This window comes from Hyposmocoma kahamanoa, unplaced genomic scaffold (genome assembly GCF_003589595.1).
Source record: "Hyposmocoma kahamanoa isolate Upper Pololo Valley unplaced genomic scaffold, ASM358959v1 93, whole genome shotgun sequence".
In the NCBI taxonomy this organism is placed as follows: Eukaryota; Metazoa; Arthropoda; class Insecta; order Lepidoptera; family Cosmopterigidae; genus Hyposmocoma; species Hyposmocoma kahamanoa.
The window spans coordinates 4,870,590-4,887,574 of record NW_020654810.1 but is presented as its reverse complement, the minus strand read 5'-3'; the positions used below and the strand labels follow the sequence as shown (position 1 = coordinate 4,887,574).

The following is a 16,985-nucleotide window of genomic DNA, read 5'->3' as shown; positions in this document are numbered from 1 at the left end:
TGTCAACAATGTAATCTTTTGCGGTGCCATGCCTAAAGAAGGTTATAGTTCCGAAAAGAAAGAAAGCGACAGCAAAGTGGTTTTGGAAAGACTGCAGTCTTATTTAAAAGATAAGAGAAATAGTGAAGTGGTGGAGACGAGCTTAAGCTACAGTAAGCCGAGTACAAGCTACGAACAGAGTCCACATGCTGGTCCTCTAGAAGATAGTAGCAACATATTAAGAGAAGTTTTAAACTATAAAAAAGCGGAATTGCTCCGGCATCCTGACATAATTGCATACCTCAAGTCTGTTGCATCGGATCTGAAGAAGTAGAACGATGGCGGTTGCAACTCAGAAGACCGTTGCATCACTGATGCAAAAGACGCTAGACCGGCAAGCGGCGATTACGCGTATGAAAGTTAGGTTTAAGAAAAATCAAATTGAACAGATACTAATAAGCTACAATAGAGACGGAAAGACTGGCCCGTATGGTGAACTTTTGAAGGTGCTGCAAGAGTGTCCTATAAACGATAATAACTACAAAATTTTGCTAGAGGATTGCCTCTCATGTGTAGTATTACTAGGTCGAGAATTGAAGCAATTTGTAGACATTGTGTGCAATGTAGAATGGGCGACGCGGAGTGAGGAGCTTGTGGAGATGTTTAGCATGTTTGTGCTTAATCTTGTAACAGCACATACTTACCATTGTCCTCGTGTTATGACCTCATTAGTGCAATTATTCAAAGGTAAATATTGTCAATTGGACATAGTCAAACAAAAAGGATCCTATGCACATCCAGTCACTTTCGATATATGGCAGTTTGAAGTGTTTCTCACTCTTGTTTTATTGTCAAAACTTATGTCATGTAACTCCAAAGATATTTATTTATGTATATGTTGGATTATTTTGCTGATCTAAGAGGTTAGACTTTAGGAACCGTTTGGTACATATAACTAACTTTTCGATAATTTTGTGGATTGGATCCTTTTTGCTTAACTACTTCCAATGATTCTTACGGAATTATTTTGTTCATGACCACACAGTGATGAAAATGCCAAAGAACACTTCCTAAGTTGCCCTAAATGTATTTTTTTTTTAATATAAATAGGGGCCAAAACCAATACAGAACTTTAAATAGTACATTAGAGCAAAAGTTTTTTAATTGGCTAATATTATATATTTAATCCTCTAAATACTTAAAATGAAACACAAAAATTTAAAAAAATTACATTTCATTGCACAATAATTGTAATACATATATCTGATTACTTATCAATTGTTATGAAATCTGTTACCATTTAGAGAGATAACTTTAACATTGGCAACAAACATTAACAACAAATTGGCAATGTATTGTACCTGTTACACCAATTACGAGTGTCACATATGTTTTATATTGCCACATAAAACCCTAATTCCCTTAGAAAGCTGACAAATCCTTAATAGCTCTAAAGTAAAGAATTCATGTTCTCCCAACAAAATGTCAAAATAATGTCATTTCCTCAGCTGATGGTGAAAACTGGGATGAGAGTCCGTCTGAGGACACAATGAAGATGTGGTCCAACATCCACACTGTCATTGCACAAATTGTAGCTGTTATTCCTATGTAAGTATAAATATCATGGAACTTGTACATACATCGTGTATGTGTACATACATGAATAAACATAGCACCCAATAGGTCATTTGCATGTCTGAAACTTTGTATGTCTCATCAATTTTAAATGAAGAATATGTGCTGGATCCATGACAGATACTGACATTTCAGAAGATGTATAGCTATGTACGCCACCATTGTTCTATATTAAGTTCTTAATCATAAAGGTCACCATGGCATGTGGGTAAAAAGAATGTGAAAGGTAAAATGACCTGGTTAATGAGAACACTTGAAACTTGTTTCATTTATAACCTGTGCTTTTTTGCATCTGATGTTAAATGACAATGAGGATTCAAATTGTTTACACAATCTGGCCTCATAAGTGATTGCTAACATTACTCGAAAATTGTTAAAAGTAATAATAAAAATTTTTCCATCTTTCAGGACTAGCGATCTCCTAATGCAAAAACTGATAGACCAGTTCCCCTACTATAAAGCTGGAGTCTACCCCAATAGAGCCTATATTCATAATTTAATATGGATCAGTAAATATATACCTTCACTTAGAGAACAGATTATGGCTGCTATTGTTAGTAGGTAAGTAGTCTTTAAAAAAAAGTATATAATATTTATTGTAATGTTCAGCCTTAAGTTTTGTACCTTTGTATGCCCAAATACTAGTTTCCTATTTCTAGCGACAATAAGGTCATAAATCTATTGCTGTCTAATACTAAAATAGACAATAAAACCTATTCTGCACTTTTAAACCACAGGTTCAGAAACTTTTTTTGGCTCACTGCCCACTTAGACAAGATAACAAAATTTCAACACCAACCACCACAAAAAATTATTGAAAATACGTATTTTTTATACTATTTTAACACAAAATATCACAAGGAAAAAATTATATAACATATATGTGTAGTGTACTTTATACAGACAATACAGATTTTTAAATGTGGTAGCACACCCTGGACAGCATTAACACCCCACTTAGGTAGGGACCACTTTGTGAAATTATGTTTTAAACTATAACAAAGCATACACAGGCTCTTCTCGTGCCAGAAGTCTTGGTCACAGTCCCCAATTGACCCTAATCTATGTAGGTTGGGTAGAATTTTTAACAAGCAACATGCACTCTGTGTCTATCTCAGGTTCCATCAACATTAAAGCAAATAAAAAATCAATTCTAAACTCTTTTTCAGATTAGTAATAATGGACGCAAATGTAGTTGATCGATCAAAAAATAAACAACATATAGAAACAATGTTCGACATGGACGTTGACGAGGAGGACGACGCCAGCTCCACTCTGGACTACGGCATGATTGAAGTGCTCAAATGGCTAGAGGATGAACGAGACCCAGTGTTGGATGTCATGTGCACTGTCTTCGAAAAGGTTATATTGCCTACACATGGAATTAGGTATGTCTAACTTACATTTTATATATTTAGCGTTATAATTCAATTACAATTGTTATTTTTTTGGTTTATGTGTAATGTTTAAGCTATGTAAAAAAATTTATCTTAATTCTTTGGAATACAATACATTCTTATTATCTGATTACGGTGAAAATCTTGAAAAAAATTTATGAACTTAATTATCCTACTCATAGTCACGTCACACTCAAATAAACTTAAGCATTATGCTTGTAATCGTCATATATACATAATTATATTTGGCAGTTTCTGATTCGCTGCCACAAAATGTTGGAATGACATACCACCACCAATACGAAATTCCATATTTTTAAGTTTATTTCACTATCTTTCTTTTTCTCCATTTATGGCTCCACTGAAAACCAGCGTAATGAGGCATCCCCTGTCTCGTTACAAAAAGGTGACCATTTTGGTAACATGCTATATGTAATTGTGTCTGTTTAATGTTAAGTCCTTTGTATAATTTATTTTGAGTTTTATTTTGTTATTTTGAAATTTTTGAGTTTGTTACCAAATAAATTAATTTTCTTTCTTTCTTTCTTTCTATATTAATTTAACTCTACTGCTCATTCATAAGGCAAATTCCACTAAGAAGAATGAACGAGAAATTCTAGTGTACCCACTGGTTGGTACTAGTTGTTGTTAAAAAAATATATAAAAAACTTCTCCATAGTTAATTACTACGTTCATACTTAAATCAACAAAAAACCTAAAAATTGTAAAGTCTTTTTTGTTCCAAGTTTTAACTACAAATTGATTACCTTAAACCTAAATTTTATGTGTACCTTTTTTTGTAATATCTGTATCTTGTTACGAGAATCTACAAGTTAATAATAATAATGACTTGTAAATATCTCTTTTCAGACATGTACAATTTCTACTTCTCTACACTATATCAATCAATCAGCAATGCGCGGATCGTATTCTCAACAATTTATGGATGGTAGCCGCAGGCCTACATGACATAGGGCCTGGGGCACTAGTCACTAGAAAAACAGCTGCTAGCCACTTAGCTGGACTCCTTGCCCGTTGTGTCAGAGTCCCTAACACCAGACTAATAAAATACTTAAAAAGTATGTCAGAATGGTGTCACAGCTATATAACGGCCACACAGGAAACTACATCAAATAGTAACAATACAAAAGTGCATGGAGCTTTCCATGCTATATGTCATGCTGTCTTCTATTTGGTGGCTTTTAAACATCATCATTTGTTTTCGAGTAAAGAAAGTAAGTATAATTTGTAACGCACTCAGAATTATATAATTCGATATTTACAATGTATCTATATTTCTTTAAAAAAATTAACAGTACGAGAATGAGTACCCAATGGACTGTTGTGGGCTGTAGCAGTTTGTATAGTGGTGTTTTTTTAGAATAGCAGTTCTAAAAACAAATTATGTTGGAATTATAGTCAGCTTTAATTGTTCTAACATTTATTGGTGTTGGATTTATTTACATAATAAAGTATTTCAATTACAATTGTGTTGAAATGCTTTGTCAACTTCCTGTATATACATTTTGAAATGAAAATCAATATTTTTCTTACAATTTTCAGACCTAAACTTCATAGAGTCACTAAACCTACCTCGTCTAGTAACATGCACGCTAAACCCTCTCCGCACGTGCCCGCCGCAAGTGACGCGAACGTTTTCGTCAGTGACGCGTGCGTATCAAGTCGTCTACTGCCAAGCTATTATCGAGAAGAATACTAGACATTCACTGCAGCATGTCACGCAGTATGAAGAATGGTTCCCTTATGACCCTTATACATTGCCCATGTAAGTATATTTATTTATTTATAAATAATAATTATTTGAGTGATTTTTGGCTTTTGAGCGCGAAGCCACTGTTTCAGCCTCTCTCAGTCACTGAACACGTTCTGTCATTTTAGGTTACTAATATACTAATATTGCCACCATCAAATCACTCTGTTTAATCATAGTTTGGCAACTGATTGTAGATAATAAAAAAAAGATAAATAATAAAATATTTACGTCTGTTTTAGACTCTAAAAGAATAATAATATGCTGCATAAGTTATGGAATTGTAGTAATTAAAGACACTTGACTTTTTTCTTCACAAATCATTAAATGTAATTCAAATATTGTGGTAACACACACATACAACGCACACAAATACACATTCATACACAATGTTTTAAATCCAAAATCACCTAATGTTACATACTTACTTCACAAAGTTATAAATAATATAATGTGAATAAGTTCATAATAATCAAACATTCCAATTCTGCCTACTAAAGTACGTATATTATTAACCCCTAGTTTAGAAGGAAAGACAATGTTTTAACCAATTTATTACTTGGGTTTTGATTTGTAAAATAAAACATTATTATTATAGATACAGAACATGTATTGCAACTTAACAATAAGAGTACATAAAATGACACAGGTTGATGACTTGATATTTCTTCAAAGAATTCTGTATTATGTGTACTATGTACCTAATTATTTAGAAATGAAGAAAACCCTTGTGTTGTGGTTACTACTGTTTATAAATACTCTATTGGACTCATAATCTAATATGAAGCAGCTTTTCTTTAAAGTACATTTAAAATAAAACAAACGTTTATATATATTTTTTATTACAGTTCCGGTAAAATAATTTGGCCCCTCTGCATAGAATACAAGGACTTCTCAAAAGAAGGCGATGACGAAACACAGTACGCGGGTATGAAACGCAAACTCGAAACCGACGACGACTACTTCATGTCAGCCAGTCCTTCACAGAAACTAGCCAGCTCATTGTCCAATTGCATTTCGCCAGGTTTCAAAACTAGCGACAATATTATGATTTGAATCTCCTTACTTACTGCTTGCGTAATAACACGGCCCTACATCGGTATCTGTGAGTTATCGTATATTAAAGAGACAATATAGTTTTGTGCACCATAAAACGGGATAGAGACAACGCACGGAATCTTTCCCTTTCGAATAAAACTAATGATTTATTAATTTCAAAGGTGTTGGACCACTTTATAAATATAGTAAATGTCCACATTTTACAAAAATTTTTAAAATCACATGCTTGCGATTATTTTCTGTCAGCCGTCACAAGGTCGACCTCTGGCAGGATCGAACTTGTGCTGGTGGTGACAATAGTAAACATGCTTCGAAAGGAGACCCAAAAGCTTCTCTCTTGTGCGAGAAACCTAGTAAATACTTTCTTTGAAGTAGCGGGGATAGTCAACTTTCAACCTACTAAGTGTGGGTTGAAGAATGTGCCTGGTGTTTATACGAAGCTGTACAAGTATTTTTGAATTTGAACTTGACTAAAAGTTATATTTAAAAAAAACAGTACTAAAAAAACTGACCTCAAAAGTCTTTCATCTCCAAGTTTGCCACCCTATAAGGGTGAAAAACCTTAACTTTTAAATAAAGGAGGAGGTACTCAATTGAGTACTTTTTTTTTTAGTGGGTTAAAAAGGGGTTTTCATTTTGGCAAAATAATAAACTTAATTGTGATTTAACTTCAAATATCATTGAATTGCATAAGACATTAATATGTATAGCACATTTTGTCCGATGTAGGGCCAAAGCGATTTATAAATGCAATACGAAATAATTATTTATTATTCCATGGACCAATAACTCTAAGAGGACTGCTAACGCTATACGAGACAGCGTAGTCGGGCTTTTAGTACCTATTTGTACACCGTTGTCGTGACGAGCCCGAATAGCTACGTTTGTAACTAATTTGTTTTACATTGACGAGCTGCAATTTATCAAAGCTACTCTAATTTCTAGTGATACCAAACAGATCAACTAGATAGCGCTTATTTCACAGGTTTTTAAAGATACTGCCAGCTATAATTCTTTTACGTTACTCTAAGATTAGTGCCATCTACCCAAAGTAGCAAGCGGTAATTTATAAATTAGTTTATAACAGAAGGTTTTGGTTAATTATACAAATTATTTGAATAATACTACAAGGAAAAAACTGATTACTTGTATTTCATATTAAAGAAGAATTAATTGATGTCCACAGCCATTTAGACAAACTATTATACTTCCATTAGCGCCATCTAGAGATATGATATAAGACAGTATTTTGAGAAGTGTGGAAATTAGCAGTTCTTAAGTTGTTAAAAAAACGCAACAAAATAGATATTTAATATCCTATATGTACGTACTACGTAGAATGACTACTGCTATATATATATAAATATATATAAAAATATTTTTTAAATGTATTTCCTACTTTTTTGCTCCTGGTTATTCTCTCAAAATTACGTAAATTAAAATACAATAATGAGTTATTTGTGGAATCTATGTACATATGAATAAGAGTTGTTTTCGCAGATTTCGAGATTCGAATTGCGCTTGTCTTATTGTAGATTAGTTTTACTAACATAATAAGATGCCAGTAAAACCATAAGGACAATGTGATTTTTAGAAAGAAATGTTAGTTTAAATATTTTTCAATAAGTCATAACGGCGTCCATTGCGTGAAACTGAGTGCGAGTGGTCTCACGGTAGACTGCAAAGAGGATCTAATCACTACGTTGAGTAAACTGGTTAAAATTAACAAATGAGTGTTAAACCCCCAATTATACTCTATACGTACGGAAGAGGACGCTTTAAATCAAAATTTGATCTAATAAATTGTCCTAAGAATTTTACTCAATATATATTTAGGTTGTTAAATTTATATTTAATGTTTTTATTACAAGAAAATATAACAATGATTATAACGGATCCGCCATTGTACAGCGTCAAGAGCACGTCAAGCTTGACACTAAAGGTTTAGATTTAACTCTATGCCGCTTGCAATAAGAACGACCTAAAGTCCAAAATGTCAAGCTTGATGCGCACTTGACTGTACGCAGTGAATATTTTAAGTGTTTTCAACAAATAAAACTATTTATTGCAATATTTGTTTTATTTGAGTTAAATAAAGGCTAATCTTAAATTAATTATAAGGACTGAAATCTAGTAAACTTTTAACAGATTGTAGAATTATGGCATCGGAAATCTTTTATTCGACGAAAGTAACAAGAAGTTCAAGTAAAAGAAATTTAATCGTAAAAATTTCAATGCTAAATACTTTTGCATAATTTTTTGTTGTACGTATTGCGTAGCAGTAATATAAAACATTTGTCTGTAAACTAGAAAAATTACAAAATATCTAATTGGAGTATTATTTCCTCACCAATTCTGAACACAGTCGATGGTATAACAATTTGTTTAACGTAGCCTGGAATTCATATACACTTGACACAAACTGTTGGTGAAAGTAACAGAGATGTGTTTGCATTTTGTACATCAACCCATTAATATAATGAGAAAGCTGGTACAAGCGAACAAATCTATCTATATTTATTGTTATTCCATTGTGTTCAAACACATATAAGTTTGAAGACACTTTATAACCTCGATTATCACATAATTTTTACCTCCAAACCCCAGCGTCAAATGGCCACAGGCGAGGTGTTGAGAAGAGGCACGGGGGGACAAACTTGACCACGCTTGACGCGAACGAAACTAACTAAGTAGTTTCATGCAACTAACTACGCCAGCTAACTTTACAAATTTTTTTTTTATAATACCAAGCGAAGGGACGAACAAGTCGCCTAGTGGTAAGCGACACGTAGCCTATCCGTAACAGTTGCAGTGCCTCTCAGAGTGCCTTTAATCGCAAAGATCTTAAGGAGACTGCAACTGTCCACCACCATTATGGTTGGGGGGCAAAAATTGCCTCGTGTATCAGCCGATCGCTGACTCCCGTGAGAACGACTTGGCAATAACAATGGACACTGATCCCGCACGTGAATTGGATGTTGATGTATAATTGAAGATGGCAGCGCCTGCCCACACGAGATGGCTTGGGAAGGTTCGCACATCTTAGGACCCAATGGCGGATTTGCAGTCTTAGTCGCCCCAGGCCATATAGTCAGTACCAGCCGCCCCTTTCTCAGCACTCATCATATACTAGTAGACTACATAATGGATTTACTTTATTACCAACTTTTACGAAATCGATTTTTCGAAAGAGAATTTAGTTAACTATAATAACAGACGCGGTAGTGATAATATGTAGTGATTATACATTAAATTATAGATATGTAACATATCTATATTTTATACAACAAATGTACAAAAGTGATTTAGGAAGATTATACCATAGTGTGCGTGAGCCCTTAGAATATTTAGATACTTTTGAGTTATTTTTTGTTATCATCAGTGAATTTTTTGTCACGCTGGCCACCCTAGGCCCGGGCATACTGGGCCTTAGGGCTAATCCGCCACTGCTAGGACCCGGACACCAAGAGTTGTTGGGGAGAACGGCGAAGAGTCCGACTGCTCCTTCATGTCACTCGCCTCAGCTTCGTCTGCGACATGGACTCGCGGCCGGACCAGAAAGCGGGCTAAGCCGCCTTCTGCGGAGACACCGGCCTCTAAGAGAAGGCAACAGAAGGGCTCAGGTGACAAGGAAGCTGTCTAGTACCCGTCTGTCGCTCCAGGTCCAAGTTATCGCTTCCTAGAAAGGACGACCTGCTGAAGTAGGAGGCCCTTCCGACGACTGAGGTCGGGTTGCGCATCAAGCCTCGAAACGGTCGAGAAGGTGGCGGCATCGGATCACCTCAAGGGCCCGTAGTTCCGTACCCTCAGGGTGGCGGCGAGGACCGTGACCACCTCCAGGGCGATGTACCTTGGAGTGCCGACGTCGCTCCCCGATGTTTTCAGCAAACCCAGGAGGGTGCTGAGATTCTTGGAGGAGTTTGGGTGGCACGAGTTGCGGACACCACACGCAAAAAAAGGCGCCTGAATATCGAGTTACGGGCACCAGCGTTTAATAATTAGCATCATACCAAGCTATGTAAAACAAATAGGTCGACCCGTCCTACGTAAAGTATCGTATGTCGAAATTGCCTAGTTTAAAGGGAGGCGCTTTAAAGTTCTGAGTTCACTAAAATGAGCATGACACGTTACGTACTTTACGTAGGAGGAGTCGAGGTACCTAATTAACTTAAAATTACACTAACAAAATAGGTCTATGTTAGCAATTAATACTGTTTTAACTTATAAATAAACTGTACTATTATAAAATGATCACAAAATGTCAGATTATTGAAGTCATGTCACTATTTAAAAGGCAGAAAGATAAATCTGAAGCATATACAATTGGATAAATATATAATCAAAACTACGATATATTTTGAAAAAATTTTGAGTAGACAAAAGAAAAGGTAAAAGACATTAGAAATGTTTTGACTACAAAATATTAACGAAACTATGGAACTTTTTTGTATTTTGTATGTCCTTTTACCGTTTACATGTTTTCTATTGTGAAAATAAATCTCAAATTCGAACTCGTCAAACATCACAATTTACAAAACTGACGAAATAATACAAAAGTCAAAAATTTTCATGCAACTGCATAAACAAAGATTATCTTTTTTTATGATAAGGATGGCGTCTCCTAAACGAACTAGCTGACTTGTGGGGTGGTTGGAATTGCTTTGTTTGATATTGAGTGATGATTGGTGTCTCGTTAGCTGCCAATTTGTTAACGACAAAGTCGTCACCGGCTTTCATGTTTTCCATCATTTTGAGTTTTGCTTCTATGGATTGTATTGCAGTTTTTTTACTTAATTTCATTTCTGGCTTTGCACCAGCCAGTGCTGGTATACCAAGCTCCGGTTTCGGCTTGTCTTGGTCATCCTGAAAAATAAATTTCAATAATTTATTTTGGAGTCACGGATAGTGTTAGTAACAATTAAGGAACTGCCTCTGTAGCCAAACAGATATCATGCTGGTCTGCCACAGAGGTTCGATTCTCGAGCCGAGGGAAATATTTGTATGGCCTACATTTATTTCATGTGAGTTTGGGTGTAATTTGTGGTTGTCTATTGTGCCTTGGACACACCAATAGACAACAACACAGGGTTTCCGGATATGTCATCGAGTATATAACTAGAAATAGAGACGAAATAAGGGCTATATATTCCTGGTAACACATTAGCGATACAGCTCTTATAAATAACAACTCTCGTTTGCACTGAAATATAGACAGGCCAACTACTGACCTGTGTGTACGTCTCCGTATATTCCAAAAAATATTCTGTATTTATTGTAATAAAGATAATATCTCTAACAATGCCGTGCTGTTCTATTCGGTGGTGTGGGAAAGACAGCAAAACGTCTAATTACAAAACAAACGGAATCACATCTCATCGGTAATGAAATATTAAATAAGTAATTTTGCAATTTTCGTCCATTATAGCAAGTCACAAGTTAACTGGACGATTTGAAGTGAAACAGTTGACGACACCCATTGATGACACCCGTCAATTGTTTTGAACTCGGGCTAGCCAATCGGAGCGCAGTTGTCACAGTAATGATATGGCAGAATAGTTTTCAAACAAATTAAATGACATTTCGTCTCTATTTCCGGTTATATACTCGATGGGATATGTAGTACGAATAATACAAAAAAACATATAATGCAAAGAATTAACAGTGCACTGCCTTTACAAAAACCTGGAGTTGGTCATACGTATGAGTTCGTTGCTTTCGAGGACAAAGGTGCTCTAGTTTATCCCACCTAAGATGCTATCCAAATATGCAGAGTAGCAAAGTTAGAAATCCAAGATAAACAAATCACAAAAATTTCACACGAGGCCGTCATGAAGTAAACCTCTTCTGATTAATAAGATTTTACCATATTTTGTCAGCAGTAACATTTTCATTTGTCTTACCATTCGTCAATTTGATCAATTGTCAACAGAAAACTATTTAGTAAAATTAATTAGGGCAGTCGCAAGTTCATATATTGACGTGCGTTTTCATTAATTAAGTTAATCGATAAGATCTTTTATTACAAAGAGATGTTATATGTATAATAAGCTTATTTTATTGGCAGGATAATAATTTTAATATTTGAAGTCGACTAAAAATTAGTCTTAATTTTTTAAAGTAATCAACATTTTTTAAAACAAGTAAAATAAAGGACTTAACTATCTTATTGTAGTATTTTTCTACCATATTAATATTACGATTACTTGTAATCAACAAATACTAGAACAAAAATTATTTTATTTAGAATCGATTAATTTAATGGAATACGCGTGTTTACGCGTATTCCGTTCAATCAATCGATTTGGAGCGGAAGGAGGTTTCCATTACTAAATAGTTCTTGTGACGACATAGTGGGTGCAAAAAATGTGGCGCGCTTGGTTTTCATACTGCGACGTCTATCTTTCAAATGACGCATTTAACTTTAAATACAATACCCATCAGCAGGAAAGAATAAAAGCTAATTGTATAATTTGACACTTAAACGTCATATGGAAGTATCGCGAGTGACGAGTGACCCGCTCTAAAAGATCTAACATATGATCGAATCATTTGACCCGGTCACATTACGCATGGGTCATGTCATGATCGACCCAGGTTATTAAAAATGATCGACTGACACAGGTCTACTAGGAGTGAGGCACAACGCTTTCTACTAAAGAAGTAATCCGTACGTTAAAATAATTATAATTATGTACGATAATTGTGTAGCCCCTAAAGTTATATTGTATTTAATATTATCCAATAAACATAGATGTTTTTCTATTGTTTTATATGTATAAGTTAAAATACTCACAGATGCATTCTTAGCAAATTTCACGCAGATCTTCTTATGGCCCAGCAGTTGTCCATTCAATGAATTCATTGCCTTAATGGCATCTTGCCTCAGCCGGTACGTGACAAAGGCGAAGCCTCGAGGCTGCCCGGCATTGGGCCCCGTGCGGTGGAACAGCATGTCGAACTTCTCGATGTTTCCGTACGCACGCACCAGTTTCAGTAATTGATACCGGTAATGAGAAATGGTATGGTTTATTGAACTGAACTAGAGCAAATTAAGAAATAATCTACCGTCTACTAATTAAAACGCGGTTAAGTGACTAATGGTCAAATAACCATAAATATATGGTTATTTACACAAATAGCAAAAAATAGAGCACAAAATTCTCTTAAAAAAATAGTTAAAATGAGTTAACGTGTTCGACTTATCGGAACTTATCCTAACGATGCACAGATGAAATATCATTAAACAATTTCATTATTCTAAAACTGGGTTATAGTTTTTTATGATATAACTATTATGTCACTTAGCTGGATTTTAATTAGCGGTCGGCGTAACAGAACTATAATACTAAAATTATTATATTAAAATTCGAAGAAACTGAGAACTGCTTGCTTATCAAATGAGACCAATTGCATGTTGGTTCAAAAATATTAAGAAAGTAGATGCAACTGCAAAACCTACATAAATAAGTTATTAAGGACTGATAATGATGACCTGTATAATATAGCGACCCGCTGAATACCTACAGTGCCGTCAGCTAACTAAAAAGCGGATAAGTGACAAAATATATATATTTTTTAAATATCATAAACAACATAGATTTAGTATATAGGATGATAAACAACCATAACCCAGTTTTAGAATATTGAAATTGTTTAATGATATTTGGACATAGCTATGCAAACTAGAAACAACCCACAAAGTGTCACTTTCGAGATAATTAGATTTTTGTAAAAACAGTGTGAACAAATAAATAGGTAAGTTATTTGAGACAAACAACGTGAGTTATGTGTAGAATTGATAATGATATAGGGAAACTATTATATTATATAGCAATAAATGGACAACCTTATGTATCTTTTTATTTAGTTAAACGAGAACCATGTTCTAGTTCCGTGGTGAAAACGCTAAAGATCTACAGTGCTTCAGTACATGTAACATGGATCCATGTAGCATATTGTAAAAAATGCATTATATGAAGTTAAGCAGCATGGTTCTTTTTAGCTATTAAAAAGTTACTTATTTAGAGTTGGTACCCTGAAGGACTTTTGTTTTCTCCGTTTTGGCTTGGTATATTACCAGGATCTTTTGTGAGCGGGTAAAGGACACGTCTGGTGTTCTACCTAAATACATAACGCAATTTCTCTCGAGGTGTGGGTTGGTTCTTGTTTGCATAACTATGTCCATTTTAGCAATGCATCGTTAGAGTAAGTTCCGATAAGTCGACCCCCCCGAATGTGTTCCCGCCTTGTCGTGGCGGGGGGGGCTCTAGTAGCCATGGTCGATGTCATCCCACGGTGAAGCTAAGAGGAACTCACGGGCCGGCCAATGGAGCTAGGCTGGCGCGGGCTCGTCTTTATCTAGGCCGAGCGGGTCCGCGCGGACGCTTGCGGAGAGGAGGGTCGCGGGTGAAAAGACGTGTCGGTGTGTCGTTGCCGCTCGTCCTGTCCTCCGCGGCCAAATTTGGGCGATTGGCCCATGCGGTGGGCGCTCCAAAGGACTCTCAAAGGATGGATGCGCGTAGGGTGTTGCGGCGGAGCCTATCAACAGATCCGCCGCGGGGGCTGGGGGAGCATCCTCTGAACTTCACAGTTGAGGGGATGTTGCCCTGGTCCCATGGCCCCTGGGTAGCGGACGGACGGGGAGTTTGTTGCCCAGCATGGATGGGCCCGAGATGGAAGGCTCGTCTGGTGTTCGGCGAGCCTTACATTTGGAGTCTGGGGACCGTTGTTTCTCCCTTCTCGGGGAGGGGCTGCGCTGGGCGCGGCCAGCCGCTGGAGGAGCGGACGAGCGATAGCGTACCCGTGCCTCTACCTGCAGCGAAGAGGAGGAACACCCCGGGGTTTGGTGTGGTCGGGTTGCCCCCCTTTAGGGTTCAGCCCAGTCCCACATAACCCATAATTCCCTCTAGTAATAAAAAAAAAGTTCCGATAACTCGAACACGTTAACTAATTTTAACTGAAGAGAATTTTGTTCTCTATTTTTTGCAATTTAACCATATTTTGTTACTTAGCCACGTTTTAGTTAGTGGACGCCAGTACATTTGCATGATAGGGCTTCACCAGTAGCGCTAGCGCGACAGGGCGCGATTTGAGCGACTCGCGCCCTCTCGTGCTAGACCCTCTGAAGTAACCAATCAGCTCACAGAATACACAGCTTTCACTTACACAGTACGTACAAACTGGGTTTCTGCTAATGTTCTTGGCACCACTGGTCATTGTAATTCCATTGAAACTTCACTGCGATTATTAGACTTATTGCAATTATGTAACATCATTTATTCTGCTATAATCTAGTCGCAGCTGGCAATTGAATCTCAACAGAATGTCAGTGGAATACTAAGGATGGCATTCATTCATTCAATCACTAATGATTAACATTGCCTTACTAAACCTACCATGGAAGTTACTCTGCTTTAACTTAATTTTTATCTGATATAAGGTCGTAGTATATGTAACGTAATTTTCCCTGTCAATAATGTAACATCAGTTATTCTGCTGTAATCCAGTTGCAGCTGGCAATTGAATCTCAATAGAATGCCAGTGGAATGCTAATGATGGCATTCATTCAATCACCAATGATTAATATTGCCTTACTTACCATGGAAATTACTACACTATATCTTAATTTTTATATTGTTTAAAGTTGCGGTATATGTAACTTCATTTTTCCTTACCCGTACAAGAATTTATTGTTAATATCGTTACATACATACAAAAAACATAGTATTCAAGTATATGAGATAGGAACGGGACGATATTTTGCCCGTTCCCATCTTGTATACTGCAACCCTTAATCAACAATTTAGTCTTCAAATTAAATATAATACTAGTAGACTGCATCATCTACACGCCATTGACTCGTCACTGAAATACGGAATACTAAAAAATTGCAATGCCAGTTGAATAGCAGCTTGATGGCTAGCCACTGACCAGCAGCATACAAAATGTTCTCAATTCTACTATTGACACTCTACAAACACAATGGAGATAGTTTAAAATAAGCACGGGCAGACTTGGGCCCAGAAACTTGGCAAGCAAACATTTATTAATATACATGAATATATTTATTTATTATACATGAAGCTCAATACAGTAGAAAGTCACAAGGCTTTAAAAAAAATAGCACAAGCTGTTCATTTGTATTACAATAAGATAATAAATAATCATACATGGAAGTGGAATCACAACGCAAATTTAAAAAGGGAATGTAGATGGTAAGACCTTAAAAAAGATCTCATGCCAAAAACAAGAATAAAAATATATGAAAATACGTTATGCATGGGGTTCCTTTTTTGAAAACTTCATTTATGTGTTTATAGATCGACAAAATATAAAATGATACATACTCATTAACCCGAGTGTCGAGATTTCCGATCCATAATCTTTTGTCGCTGACCTCGCAAGCTTGCAAGGGCTCCAGGTGTAGAGGCACCTGTAAATAATAACCCTTATTGCACTCTGGAAAACTCGATAATAGCATGATAATTTTGTGCAAGGGTTTTTAGGCTAGCTTCAAAAATCTTACCGTGGCATCATCCATGGTCTCGTATTATCACTTACAAAACTATTACACAAAAATTAATATATTACAATGGCAGTGGAATTTTCATTGTACTTGGAAATAAGGCAATTCAGTATCTGGAGACTAGGAAAGTTAAATTTTATTGATTTTCTATTCAAGGCACCAAAGGCACCACCCTGCGCGGAGACAGAATTTTCACTTTTAAATTACACTATTTTGAAACGTACTCAATGTGATGTGAGTAAATGAGACACTTTGTCCGCGTTTGCGACTTTTTCATGTGTTTCTATCTTTTTCCTTAATTAACAGTAAAGCACTAAAAAATTGAAATAAAGCGTAGATTATAGACTATAGAGTTGCACATTGACCCCTAACATGTAGATAAAATCGAGAAATCATTCGTTCTTTGACAATGTCCCTCTATTACAGTCTGCTACGTAGAAAACAAGTGGATTCGCTCTGGGCCTTTTGGACGGAAAAGTATCGTTTTTATTTTGACTTTTAACTATTTTGTAAAATCTAGTTTAAAGTGGAATAGGATAGTGCTATTGTGTCTTAATCGAAGATTAAAATGCGAAATTATACGAATCTCGAACTAAAATACCAGTATCGGCCCGTTCTA

At 35.9% G+C, this 16,985-nt stretch overlaps 2 protein-coding genes across 3 annotated transcripts; one reads left to right on the top strand and one right to left on the bottom strand.

The window, feature by feature from the left end:
• Positions 1-137: 137 nt before the first annotated feature.
• On the top strand, positions 138-7,850 carry LOC113237225 (RNA polymerase I-specific transcription initiation factor RRN3). 2 transcript variants are annotated; one of them, XM_026473575.1, is made up of 8 exons: positions 139-536; positions 627-726; positions 1,488-1,587; positions 2,023-2,175; positions 2,784-3,002; positions 3,882-4,246; positions 4,575-4,797; positions 5,631-7,850. In XM_026473575.1, exons 1-8 carry the CDS (start codon positions 318-320, stop codon positions 5,836-5,838), a joined length of 1,587 nt encoding a protein of 528 aa, XP_026329360.1. In that variant the 5' UTR covers positions 139-317; the 3' UTR covers positions 5,839-7,850. The 2 variants fall into 2 exon arrangements, with proteins under 2 accessions (XP_026329359.1, XP_026329360.1); XM_026473574.1 differs by having other exon boundaries at positions 138-726.
• Positions 7,851-8,006: 156 nt separating this feature from the next.
• Positions 8,007-16,545, bottom strand: LOC113237174 (probable RNA-binding protein 18). Its single transcript, XM_026473491.1, has 4 exons — positions 16,367-16,545; positions 16,184-16,273; positions 12,635-12,841; positions 8,007-10,704 (listed from the first exon to the last, which is right to left on the bottom strand). The coding sequence occupies exons 1-4, from the start codon at positions 16,379-16,381 to the stop codon at positions 10,432-10,434; spliced, it is 585 nt and encodes a 194-aa protein (XP_026329276.1). The 5' UTR covers positions 16,382-16,545; the 3' UTR covers positions 8,007-10,431.
• Positions 16,546-16,985: the final 440 nt, after the last annotated feature.

Excerpts from the sequence above, each read along its gene's own strand:
- LOC113237225 (XM_026473574.1), top strand. The coding sequence starts at position 318 with ATGGCGGTTGCAACTCAGAAGACCGTTGCATCACTGATGCAAAAGACG. Across the intron at positions 2,176-2,783 it reads ATGGCTGCTATTGTTAGTAG|ATTAGTAATAATGGACGCAA; the intron begins GTAAGTAGTCTT and ends ACTCTTTTTCAG. Across the intron at positions 4,247-4,574 it reads TTTGTTTTCGAGTAAAGAAA|ACCTAAACTTCATAGAGTCA; the intron begins GTAAGTATAATT and ends TACAATTTTCAG.
- LOC113237174 (XM_026473491.1), bottom strand. Across the intron at positions 12,842-16,183 it reads ACACTCGGGTTAATGAGTAT|CAATTACTGAAACTGGTGCG; the intron begins GTATCATTTTAT and ends CATTACCGGTAT. Across the intron at positions 10,705-12,634 it reads AATTTGCTAAGAATGCATCT|GATGACCAAGACAAGCCGAA; the intron begins GTGAGTATTTTA and ends TTTATTTTTCAG.